Below are 12,215 nucleotides of genomic sequence, written 5' to 3'. Positions count from 1 at the left end.
CGCAAGAGCGTGGGGACACTGCTTCTTCCAATTCCTGCGTCTGTTGCTCTACAACTCATCTTGATCACAGCCAACTCCTCCACCAAGGTCACAGTCAGTACAACCAACCTTTGCTCAGATTGCTCTGCCACCAACAGCCTTGGTCGCAGCCACTCTGTGCCCATCCGAGCATGGTAGGACCCGCCTCCCCTCCTCCTCCTCCCTACTCTTCCCTCACCCGCGCAGCACCTTCTATCCTCGCAGCTGCTTCCCTCGCTGAGACCACAATCTCACTACGGGGCCGACACTTTGTGGATCAGCATGGTCGCATACTCAATCTCAGGGGCCTGAATGTGTCTGGTGCCAGCAAGCTCGTGAGTCGCTGCACACAGCCCCTACAGCTTGCCTATACCCCGTGCTCACACTGCCCACCCTTGCTCCTCCATGTCCCTCCTGAACAGCCCTCCTCAGCGCCCTCTGCCCCGCTATCTTTCATCAACCGGCCCTTTCCCCTCTCCTCAGCGCGTTACCACTTCTCTCGCCTCCTCTCCTGGGGTCATCCCTACATCCGTCTCTTGGTAACCTGGGAAGCCCTAGCTCACAAGGGTCCTCACCCATCACAGCTCGACGAAGACTACATAGCCTATCTGTACGAGCTTCTCAGTATCGCCGGCGAGATAGGACTCAAGGTCACAGTCTGTGCTCATCAGGATGTATGGAGTCGCTGGTCTGGCGGCAGTGGCGCGCCTAGGTGGACATTCGAGGTGGCCGGGATGAACGTGGATAACTTTGGACCTTGCGCCAGCGCCTGGGTAGGCAACCGTGAGGTGCCCGAGAGTCAGAGGAGTGCCGAGGACGAGAAGGTCGCTGGCGACTTCGTGTGGCCGTCTGGATATCAGAAGCTGGCTGCTGCCACCATGGCTACACTCTTCTGGGCTGGAGATACATTTGCATGGAAGAAAAGGGTAGTGCCTCCTGCGCCCCTTGATGGGTCCGCAAAGGCCTACCCCGACGCATTTCCCACTGGCCCGGATGGACTGGTCTCGATTCAACAGCTTCTGCAGACTTCATACCTAGCAGCCTATGGCCGTCTAGCCGACGTTCTGGCTCCCCTCCCAGCACTTATTGGCTTTGAGGTGCAAAACGAACCACATCGAGGCTACATCGAGCTACACTCGTGGGATGCATGGGACTACAACACCGATTTACACATCGGCCTTGTCCCCACGCTCAGGCAGAGCTTAGCGCTGGGAGAAGGCTACAGCCAATCCATCAATGTGTGGGAGAAGAGCTGGCCTTTCCCTACTCGCAAGACTGGGGTACGGCAGGTAGACCCAAAGGGGGTTAGTGTCTGGACCTCGCAGGACAGTAGCGAGCGCAGCAGCTGTCTCTGGCGGTCACAAGGAGTTTGGGAGTGGGACAAAGACAGTGGTAAAGCAAAGATTCTCCGGCAAGACTACTTCACAAACGATCCTCGGCCGAGCGAGACTGTACCTGAGGGGACGTTAGCGCAGACGAAGCCTGGAGATAACGTCGAGTGGTATAGAGACTGCTATGCACCGTTTGCAAAGAGGTTTGCTGCCAGGTGAGTGAGAGGAAGGCCCCGAGTCGCCAAGTCAGTGTGGTCGTAACTGATCACGCCATGTACTTCGCCCTCTTTTCACACCATAAAAGGATGCGACGATCCAACCCCGGTTTGCAAATCAACGTCGGTCCCATTCCCAACGAATTTTTCCCGCCATATCTGCCTCTGTCGCACCTGTCGACACTGAATAGAGACCAGCTAGCGACACTTCACACCGCTGCTCTCAGCCAAACCTACGCTAGCAAGACGGACATCTCCTCTACCCCCAATGCGCGACCAGAGAATGCCGTCTTTGCCCCGCACTTCTACGACCTCAATGTCCTCTTCTCCAAGCTGTTTGATATGAAGTGGAAGATGAGTGTGGACGTGCAGTCCCTCTCACGAGGTGGATTCCTGCCTTTTTCCCTCTTCTTTGGCGTGTCGGGTTTGAGGAAGAACTACTGCAGACAAATCGCCAAGCTGGTCGATTTGGCTCGCCTGTCACTCGGAGAAGTGCCGATCATCATCGGTGAGATTGGTGTGCCATTCGACTTGAATGTTTCGGGCCTCAATGCAAGAGACTCCAGATGGGCGGCGCAGGAGGTGATACTTGACGCTCTAGCCGTGGCGATGGAGGCGAGCAATATTGCTGGATGGACCTGGTGGAACTACAATCCAGACAATTGCAAGCAAGCGAGGGGAGACGGCTGGAATGGCGAGGACTTTTCTGTTGTCACCAAAGACGAGCAAGCCGGTGAAGAACATGGTGAGAAGAGCTCTTCTTCGCCCACCTCGGCGCTAGTGCCATCGAGCGACGATGAGAGCGTGTACGCGGGGGGTCGAGCCCTCTCGGCCATTATCAGACCCTACATCGTCAAGCTCGCCGGTGTGCCCATCTCCTCTTCCTTCGACTACCAGACCAAACACTTCGAAGTCGCCTTTGCTGAATCGCGCACTTTCCGCGAGGTCCACGGTGGACTCCTCGGTGAGGAAAAGGGAATCGCACAGGGTGAATGGACTGAGATCTTTGTGCCAAGGCTGCAGTATGGGTCTGCTGAGGAGGGAGTGGAGATTGAGATCTCGGATGGACAGGTGGTGCTTGATATGAAGGTGAGCTGTACAGTGTACAGACAGCCGTGTGCTATTGTAGGAGTCTGCTCCGCTGACGCACCACTCGTGCCTTCACTGCACTGCCTCTCTCCAGCGTCAATCCCTCTTCTATCTCCCCTCCCAAACGCAGCTTCTCCCCGGAACAATTCACACCATATCCATCCGCTCCACCTCTTCTCCACTTCCACGCAGCTCCCTCTTGTCTCTCCCTTCGCGCATCTTCCACTCCCTCTTCGTCTCCGAAAGCCACCTGAGCGTAGTGCTCAGTTTGATCGCAGTGGCCGTCGTGGGGTTGGGGTGCTTGGTGATGATGGACTCGCTTGTTTCGGGGGGAAAGGAGGGGCTAGCTGGGAGGGGAGTAGGGAAGGTGAGAGGTTTGATGGTATGAGCGAGGACAGGGAGAAGGAGTGGTAGGAGGCTTGGGCTGGACGGTGAAGGTCACCCTACAACCGGATCACAGTGTTCAACAACCTCATAGATTGTAGACAGTATTGCTCCATTCTCGGCCCGCTCTTTCCGATTTGATGCGAGCTGGCTGTCACGTCACAATCACAATGACAATCTCGATCGCACCCGACTATGCCACGCTCAGTCAAATCTCCAGTCCGCAGTGCGACTCCAAAGTATAAGCTGACGCTCTGAAATCACGCCATTGACATTGGCGTCTACGGTATTAAGACTCAAGATTCAACTCACGCCCCTATATTTAGTTGCCTCGCCTTCGGACTATCCTCCGCAAAGTCTCTCCCTCGGGCGGGCCATTTGGTCTTACCGCCGGGGCGCGAGAAGCGTGGAGCGTGAGGCGTGGAGCCGGGTGAGGTTGGGGATGTAAGTCGGAGTTTGCGGGGCTAAGAAAAAGAAAGTTAGTGGACCTTTACCCTTTACCCCGCGCTAGGTTGGTGCATTGGTACAGGACGCTCAGTCGTTGCTTTACGATGGATCCAATACCAAACTTTGCCGTTGCGACATGTACTCTGTAGTGAGCATTGATCCCTCATCGTTCATGGCGAAGACTCAGCTGAAGCAAGTCACGCCATTGCCATTCTGAATGAGGAGAGGCTGGCCAATCCGGAACGCTCTTTCCGTGTGAGCGACTGGCTTGTGCGAAGGCGTGTGCGTGGATGACTTTTCGGGGATAAGAGACGGTTGCGCTCCGCCGAGGTCAGAGAGGTGAGTGGAGTGGAGTGGAGTGGGAGATACTTCTTGGTACGGAGAACAACACAAGGCTCGATTCCTGCATTGCTATATAAATCCTCCTCTTTTCTCTCGAAGAAGATCCACGAACAACATCACTCATCACTCATCACCCACCACTCATTCTCAGTAGTACCACTCGCCCAATCTCTTCTCACCCATCATGTCCAGCACCGACCTCTCCAGCCTCAAGAACGACTCCGTCCACCTCTCCAAGGCCAACGGTGCCGTCCTGACCTACGGCTCACCCACTGTCCCTTCTCCCGGTGAAGGTGAAATCCTAGTCAAAAACATCGCCGTCGCCTCGAACCCAAAGGACTGGAAACTCTCCCTCTGGGGCTTATTCGAAGGAATTGAAGGGAATGACATTACCGGTACTGTCGTCTCCGTCGGATCTGACGTGACTGAGTTCCGTGAAGGAGACAAGGTAGGGTCTTTCACTCGTATGGCTACGGGAGACCAGTATGGTGCCTATCAGAGATACACTGTCACTCCTGCTGCCACTAGCTGGAAGCTGGGAAATGTCAAGTATGAAGAGGCGGCTACGCTCCCCCTTGCGGTTCTCACTGCCGTGCTGGGTCTGTTTGACAAGGCACGACTGGGCCTTGAGGAGCCTTCTGCCTCTGGTAAGCCACAAGGAGATCACAGCAAGGAGATCATCTTGATCTGGGGTGCTTCCTCTTCCGTAGGTTCCTTCGCGTTGCAGCTTGCCAAGCTTGCAGGATACAGCGTAATTGCCATTGCCGGTCGATCCGGATCCCTAGCCAAGAAGCTCGGAGCGGATGTCATCATCGACTACACGGGCAAGAGCGATGCTCAGCTCAAGGAGGACATTCTCTCTGCCGAGAAGAGCTTCGGTGAAGGACGACAAATCGTTGCAGCGTACGACGCAGTAACTACCGAGACTACCACAAGTGTACTTGTCGAGACACTCGGCTCTTCCCCTGCTCTACCCGGCGGTCGTGACAAGAGGATCACGACGATCCTGCCTAGCAAGCTCGAGGGAACTCACTCCTCTAGTGGTCCTTCCACTGTTCACCTAGTCAGGACAAACGTTGGGGACTCTCATAATGGATCCGAGGAGCAGAAGAAGCTCACTAGTAGGTGGATTCGACAGCTGGGCGCTTGGCTCGAGGAAGGAATCTTCAAGCCAAATGTCGTAAAGGTCATTCCCGGTGGACTGGCTGGAGTCAAGGAGGGACTGCAATTGCTCCAGGAGGGCAAGGTCAGCGGTGAAAAGCTTGTATGTGAGTATACATCGGACGGGAGAGACCGTACACCAATACAGGGAGCGTTCGCTGATGGCTTTGACCTTTTGCCCTTGCTTCACCTTTAGACCGTATCGACGATACCCCCGCCCAGTAGAGTCTTGCTCAGCCACTCGGAGAAGCGGTCAAAGTCTTTGTTGCCCGGAAGTCGGAAATTGTGTAATTAGCAGGATGTGTCCAGAGCTACGATGAATGTATCGTTTTCTCTTTCACCTGGACGTCCGCTCTGCACTGCCTCTCGGTCGCTGAACGTCTCTTTGCCCCTCATCCTCTTCATCCTCTTCCTCGTCTTCTCCAGAGACGATGAACCGCTCACGCTCTTCGTCGTGTTCCTCCGTATTTGCAAAGCGGCCACTTGTGGGTCTTGCACTGCCCCCTCCATTCCCCACGCTACCGCCTTCCTGCTGCTGCATCCTCCTCCCCACCTCTTCCAACTCAACTCCCCTCAGCTCTACTATTCCCCACCAGCTGAAAATCCAGCTCATCGCACTGACCACACTGAAAACTCCAAACGTCCCCGCCGGTCCTCCCAATAACTGTACAAAGCTCAAGTAGGAAGCGCTCCATACTAGATTCATGGACCAATTTGCGCACGTTGCGAGGGAAGAGCCGAGTGAACGAGTGCTGGGGTTGGGGAAGATTTCGGAAAGGATGAGCCAGGGGATGAGACCGGCGCCGAGGGCGTAGCTGAGGGTAAAGAGGATCATAAGGAAGAGGGAGAGGAGGGGCCAGAAGTGCGAGGGCGCGCTTGTGCTGGAGGTTGAGGAAGGGCCAGTCGTTGCGACCCTCGGTGGGAAGATGGTACCATTGCTGGCTGATGAAGGTGCGGAAGGGGGAGTCGTGTCGACCACACCTCCCACATCTCCAATCATCGCAAAGCTTCCTGCGAGCAATGCCAGCGAGATTGACATGGCCGCTGTAGTCCAAAGCATCAGCTTCCTCCTTCCCCATGAGTCCACAAAGCGCATCGCTATCACCGTCCCAATGAAGTTGGTAATGGCGATTAGACTGGCAAAGCCATTTGGATTCTTGTCAAAGGGAGGGCCGGCCATGAGAAGTAGACGGGAGGAGTAGTACATGATGCTGTTGAATCCGCAAGCTTGCTGGAAGAACATCAGGCCAGAAGCAATGATCAGGGCTCGCCTGTCGGTGGGGTCCGAGAAGAGCTGAGACCACTTGCTGCGGGTAGTAGCTTTGGACGAGTGAGCCGGAGGTGTCTCAGCTACATCGCTGTCCAATGAGCGCCTGACGCTAGTGGTTGGGCGGTCTTGGCTAGATTCCCTAAGTGTGGCAGCAACCTGCTGGCTCAAGAGACCGTCCTGCCTACTCCTCTTCAGATTCTCCAGTATCCTGTCCACCTCGTTCTCAACCATATCCTCTGTCGCTCCTGGGTAAATCTTCTTGAGTACTCTGCGAGCTTGAATGAACCTTCCCTTTGCAACGAGCCACCTGGGGGACTCATCTAGCGACAGCAGGCCTACGAGTTGCACTACAGCTGGCACGGCTGAAGCGAGCACCATCCATCTCCATCCATGCGCAACGGGGAAGAGGATCGCATTGACCAAGTAGGCAATGACCTGTCCTCCTGTGACAAGTAAAGAGTTGGTACCAACGATCCTGCCTCGCAGAGAAGAAGGGGCGATTTCGCCCAGATACATGGGACAGACTGCCGCTGCTTGACCCACTGCAAGGCCTACGATGAATCTGCCCAGGACGAGCTGAGGGACATCGTTTGATGCTGTCTGTTCTAGTGATCCGAGAAGGAAGAGACAGGCGGCGATGAGGATGATGCGCTTGCGGCCGAGGTAGTCTGAGGCTCTGCCCGCTATCAGGGAGCCAAAGATCGCACCGACTGAAGGGAGGAAGGGAACAGGAGGGAGCGTCAGAGTCAGCGATGCTTTCTAATTCTCTGTAGCTGTAGCGATGTCTACGTTTGCTCACCTGTTGTTGCGCTCACCACCAGCTCCTGTTCTCCTGCGCTCAATGGATGGCCCAAATCCCCCTTGATCGCCACGAGCAACCCAGCGCAAATGCCCGTGTCCCACCCAAAGAGCAGCCCGCTGGTGCCGGCAACGAGCGATAGCTTCAGGAGGTAAGGCGTGAGCGTCTGCTCATGAGAAGAGGAGAGACCTCCCTCGTCGTTGCCTGCATTCAAAGAGGCGAGAATGGGCGCCGGTGGTCTGATCCGACTCTGGCTTCGGGGAGGGTGGGGAGTGTCTTGAGCTTCTCCAAGACGCGAACGCTCATCTGTGCCATCATCTATGCTATCTCTAAACGGAGCAGCGGCAGTCCTAGTCATCCCTTGAGGAGTAACGCCAGGAGCAGGAGCCATGGCAGCAGTCCCAGCAGCCAATCCCTCTACAAGGTGCTGCGTCTGCCTCTCTAGCAATCCAGGTAAGGCCTTGAGGGAGATGTGCTCGAGCTTGGGCAGCGCAGAAATGGGGAAGGTGCCAGCTAGTGTGGAAGTGCTGGGTGCGGAGAAAAAGACGGAGGAGGAAGAGGCGGCTGTACCTGGAGCGTCGTAGTGTCGCGGGGGGTATCGGTGTGCAGTGGGTGTGGGTGTGGTCTCTTGCTGGTCGAAGTCGTCGGCGTCGGCGTCGAAGAGGGGAGGCTGGGTACCGCTATAGGGCGATGGCATGTGGGTGTTTATTGCTGACGCATGTAGCGTAGTGGTGACAGTGGAGTCCGCAGCTGCTTCTACCGAGGGGAGCAAGGTGACGATGTGAGCTGAGGCCAGACCATGGGAGCAAAGGCAACCTCACAGCAACGGAAAGCCAAGCACTCAAGGCTGCACTCGGGCCACCCAACCCGTCCCCCCGCATGGCCCAGCCTCCCGCACCGGAACGGAATCTGCACTCGCTCGCTCGGGCCCGCTTCCTAGCCATGGAAAGTTCAAGACGCAGGAAAGCACCAAGGCAAGGAGAACAACACTTCCACTCAACAGGAAGATCTGTGGCATACACTCTGACAGCATACAGTCACACCATGAGCAGACTCAACTACAGCAAGGTGAGTAGAGATGGAGAGATGTGGAGCAGAAGGATCAGCAGTAGCAGGCCAATCCTCGCCCCTCCACAGCAGCTCACCTACTCACCTTCCTCGTGCTGCACTGCACCCTTCATACCCACAGTGGGACAATCTCGAGCTGAGCGACGACAGCGACGTCGAAGTTCACCCAAACGTCGACAAGAAGTCTTTCATCAAGTGGAAGCAGAGGGATATTCATGAGAAGAGGGAGACGAGGAAACAGGAGCTGGCAGCTTACCGCACGGAGTTGGGATTCAATGATACACTTGAGCCGTTGCTGAAGGAGGTGAGTGTAGGAGCGAAGGGGTGGACGTCAGTTGTATTTGAAATCCCTTGCTCAAAACAGACTTGTTGCTCTTCCTCTCTCTCACACACCTCTCATTTGCAGATCACAGACTCGACGAAGTCTCAAGGTCACCAGTACTTCTCACGCGAAGTCTCCCGTCTCTCTGCAGGTCGAGCGGAGCGCGGCAACAAGGACGGTCCCAATGGTCCCACTACCGACGACATGCTGCTCTCGCTCCTCCTTCAGATCAACGAGGAGCCCTCCGTCAAAGGAAAGGCCGACACAGAGCTCGACGAAGCCCTCGTTGCCAAGTTGGTGGATCACCAGGGACGATTAAAGGCACGGACCCTGCAGCTCAAGGCAGACATTCAGAGGATTGAAGAGGAGGACAAGAAGAAGATCACCAGCGAGGGACTGAAAGAGGGATTCAACAGCTCAGTGAGTGAGGAACTGGTAGAAGAGATTACCCTGTGCTGACTCCGTTCCCTTGACTCCTCACCCCTCTAACAGCACGTCGCCAAACCTGAACCTGAAGAAGCCGCTCCAGCTCCCAAAAAGAAGACACAGAGCAAGAAGACGACTACATCTTCCATCGAGACCCTCAATGCTCCCTCGTCTTCCTCCGCGGGACCCTCTTCAACGTCAGCCGCACAAGCTGCCGACTCGGATGCAGAAGACGACGAGGAGGAAGTGCCCGACCTGACACCCATGACCAAAGCCTTTGGTCTTCTCCCTCCCTGCATCCCCTCCTTCTTGCCTTTGACCCTCTCTCAACTTCCACCCAACTTCACTCCCAAGCAACTAGACGGCAAGCCCTTTTCCGCCGCTCTAGAGTTTCTCTCCTCGCACCGTCTCCTCCTGCGCGACGACTCGGATACCAGCGATGCCCTCCTGGTCGAGGCCTTCCAATCCCAGATGCGCGGCGAGTCCAAACGCGCCCGCGGCTTCGTGGAAAAGGGTCTGATGATCCAATACCTGACCAAGCTAGGAAAAGACGGTGTGAACCTCTTCTTCCGTCGGATGGCCTCGGCGGATGGGAAAGCTGTGACGGTCTTTTTCAATGATGTGCTCAGCACCTACCGACGGATTGCCGATCGATGCGAGACGCTCAAGAAGGAAGAGGCCGAGGGGGTTGGTGCGGGGGAGGAAAAGGAGCAAATTCAATTGGTTGCAGAAGATCCTTCGACGGTCATTACCTTTGAGGTACCAGAAGGACCACCCCCTGAGAATATTCAAATCGAAATGCCCGAAGGTGACGAGGGCGAGGGCGATGGTGAGGATGGGGAGAGACCACAAGTGGACATTGAGCAAATCCGTCTCTTCCTCCAACGTCGTTGGGACATCTTCCTCTCCCTTGAAGAAGAGATGCAAACTGCCCTCCGTACGCATAATTTGGGCAAAGTAAATGCTGTATTGGGGAATATGAAGGTGCAGAGGGCTGAAGAGGTAGTGGGATTACTTGATCAAGGTGGGATATTGAATTTTGGTAGTGGTGGAGCCGAAGTTAGGGATGAGACGGGAAAGTAGCAGAGGGGAGGGCGTGTGGGGAGGGAGGGAGGAAGGGAGGACGAGGATGATTTAATCTCCACATCGTTATTGAAGTACAACCATGCGCGTTTGATCGAGTGAACGAATTGATTGATGGATTGAGGGATGAGATGAGATTGTACAAACAGAGATCTGTCGAAGTCTCTATAGTGAGAGACACCATCTATCATTCACACCACCAAGGCTCCGAATGCCATCCCTCCCCCCTCTCCGGCTTCGCCAATCACTGCAGAAACTTCTTCAAGGTCAACAACCTCTGCCCACCCTGCTCCAACTGTCCCCCCTTTTCCACCTCTCCCTCCCCTCCCACTCCCACATCTTTACAAAAGCTCAACCTCAACCACTTTTCAAAGATGGGCACGTGCTCCTTGCTTACAAAGGCCGTTGCGGGAATGGACACGACTTGTGCTTCCTTGGCTACAAAGTACCCTAGACGGTAGTGGGGTTGTAGATCCGAAGGAAAGGGGTAGTCTTTTGGAACTTGAAGGGCAGAAGCATCGACCATGATAAAGTAGGCTCCTTCGGGTAGGGTGTATGGTAGACCTAGGGCATCAAGTGCATCGCAGAGGACTTTTCTGCGAGCTTCGTACTCGCGGACTTGCAAAGCGTAGAAGCCCTCTTTACCAGCTTGGTTCAGACCTACAGCGCATGCTTCAGCAGCAAGAGAATTGGTGCAAAAGGTGATTCGTGTGTGGACTACCAGGACCGGTTTGATAAGATGAGCTGGGCCAACTGCCCATCCAATACGCCAGCCAGTGGCGGCAAACGTCTTTCCTCCTGAGCCAACGGTGATGGTTCGGTTCCACATACCCTGCAGGGAAGCGATACGGATGTGCTTCTGATCGTCAAAGGTGAGGACATCGTACACCTCATCGGCAAGTACAAGCTGATCGTACTTGATGCACAGTACAGCCAACCGTTGAAGCTCCTCTAGAGAAAAGACTTTTCCCAGTGGATTGTGTGGAGTATTGAAGATGATGGCCTTGCACTTGGGTCGTTGGAAAGCCTTCTCGAGGGCATCCCAGTCCACTTTCCAGTCTCTAGCTCGAGAGCCCTTGGTCTCCTTTGGAGGCAAGAGAGGGACATAGATTGGTTTTCCACCCATGAATGTCACTTCGCATTCGTACTGATCAAAGTGTGGAGAGAGGAAAATTACCTCGTCCCCCGGCTCGAGGAAAGCAGTCATGGCGCAGTAGATTGCACCGTTGGCTCCCGCCGTGACCTGAATCTCCGTCTCTACATCCAACCCTACGCCCTTGTCGGCCCTCTGTTGAGGAACTGCCCCTGAGGAAACATCAAAATCATCCTGGGACTCGTCGTTCGTTGGCTTCCTGTAACTCTCCCCAACCTGCTTCGCCAAAGCCTGTCGCAGTGCTGGCCTCCCCTTAGGGTGAGAGTAATGATGTACGTCTACCCTCTCTTTACTAGCCTGTTCCAATGCACCTCGTACGAATGAAGGTGGAGACCAATTCATGAAACCTTGACCTAGGTTGACACATTCGGGAAAGACGAGGGGGTTGAAGGTAGACCAGACGTCGGGACCGCGAGTGGCTTCGGCGGTGATGCGCTGGGTGATGGTTCCTATGCGCGAGTGGTTGGAGGGATTACCATTGGGTGGAGAGGGGGCAGAGGTGCCATTGTTGTTGTTGTTGTTGGTGGTGGTGGTGGTGGCAGAGGAGGAGGCCGAGGCCGATGAGCCTGCAGCAGCAGAGGTGGGGGCCATAGTGGAGGAGTGGAAGCGTACTGCGTTGATGGTAGTGATACTTCGCTGGGCAGGGTGCGATGTCGATGGCCTGACGATGAGTGAGTAGTTGGTGTGTAGTCGTGGTAGTAGTGAAGAACAGGGGCGGATCCGAGGTATTCTCATAAGCACCCGATCGATGCAAAGGAAGGAGATGATGCTCAAGAGGAGGAGGAAGAAGAAGTGAAAGGCGGGCAGCAGCCACCACCAAGCAATCACCCAGTCACCGGAAGGCGCATCTGGGCGGAGTCTCAATCCGGCAATCACGCCTTCTTCTTGGCCCTAGAGGGGAGCAAGCAGCAGCAACACCACGCACGGCACACGACCACGCATGCTCACGCCAAAGAAAGGGGGAGTGAAAGTGGATACAGAGAATCACTCGTGATGAGCTCGATGGCACACCAACAGCAAGAGAAGAGAGAGAGAGAGAGAGAGAGAGAGAGAGAGAGAGAGAGAGAGAGAGAGAGAGAGAGAGAGAGAGAGAGAGAGAGAGAGAGA

General features: G+C 55.3%; 5 protein-coding genes across 5 annotated transcripts; 3 read left to right on the top strand and 2 right to left on the bottom strand.

Annotated features, from left to right (window-relative positions):
• Positions 1-48: 48 nt before the first annotated feature.
• BCV69DRAFT_285513 (glycoside hydrolase) lies at positions 49-3,230 on the top strand. Its single transcript, XM_025493416.1, has 4 exons — positions 49-353; positions 441-1,564; positions 1,654-2,653; positions 2,748-3,230. The coding sequence occupies exons 1-4, from the start codon at positions 171-173 to the stop codon at positions 3,039-3,041; spliced, it is 2,601 nt and encodes an 866-aa protein (XP_025345081.1). The 5' UTR covers positions 49-170; the 3' UTR covers positions 3,042-3,230.
• A 701-nt stretch (positions 3,231-3,931) lies between these two features.
• On the top strand, positions 3,932-5,315 carry BCV69DRAFT_285512 (GroES-like protein). Its single transcript, XM_025493415.1, has 2 exons — positions 3,932-5,094; positions 5,184-5,315. Exons 1-2 carry the CDS (start codon positions 4,011-4,013, stop codon positions 5,210-5,212), a joined length of 1,113 nt encoding a protein of 370 aa, XP_025345080.1. The 5' UTR covers positions 3,932-4,010; the 3' UTR covers positions 5,213-5,315.
• A 9-nt stretch (positions 5,316-5,324) lies between these two features.
• On the bottom strand, positions 5,325-7,414 carry BCV69DRAFT_253510 (hypothetical protein; the record flags this gene model as incomplete). Its single annotated transcript, XM_025490523.1, has 2 exons — positions 5,325-6,967; positions 7,057-7,414. 2 exons carry the CDS (start codon positions 7,412-7,414, stop codon positions 5,325-5,327), a joined length of 2,001 nt encoding a protein of 666 aa, XP_025345079.1.
• Positions 7,415-8,077: 663 nt separating this feature from the next.
• On the top strand, positions 8,078-10,044 carry BCV69DRAFT_285510 (hypothetical protein). Its single transcript, XM_025493414.1, has 4 exons — positions 8,078-8,124; positions 8,246-8,428; positions 8,531-8,866; positions 8,939-10,044. The coding sequence occupies exons 1-4, from the start codon at positions 8,101-8,103 to the stop codon at positions 9,953-9,955; spliced, it is 1,560 nt and encodes a 519-aa protein (XP_025345078.1). The 5' UTR covers positions 8,078-8,100; the 3' UTR covers positions 9,956-10,044.
• A 4-nt stretch (positions 10,045-10,048) lies between these two features.
• On the bottom strand, positions 10,049-11,879 carry BCV69DRAFT_285509 (PLP-dependent transferase). The gene has a single exon (XM_025493413.1). The coding sequence runs from the start codon at positions 11,697-11,699 to the stop codon at positions 10,200-10,202; it is 1,500 nt and encodes a 499-aa protein (XP_025345077.1). The 5' UTR covers positions 11,700-11,879; the 3' UTR covers positions 10,049-10,199.
• Positions 11,880-12,215: the final 336 nt, after the last annotated feature.

The sequence above is a fragment of the Pseudomicrostroma glucosiphilum genome, assembly GCF_003144135.1.
Source record: "Pseudomicrostroma glucosiphilum strain MCA 4718 unplaced genomic scaffold BCV69scaffold_19, whole genome shotgun sequence".
NCBI classification, from domain to species: domain Eukaryota; kingdom Fungi; phylum Basidiomycota; class Exobasidiomycetes; order Microstromatales; family Microstromataceae; genus Microstroma; species Microstroma glucosiphilum.
The sequence above is the reverse complement of the archived record's forward strand: the minus strand, read 5'-3'. Positions and strand labels throughout refer to the sequence as shown.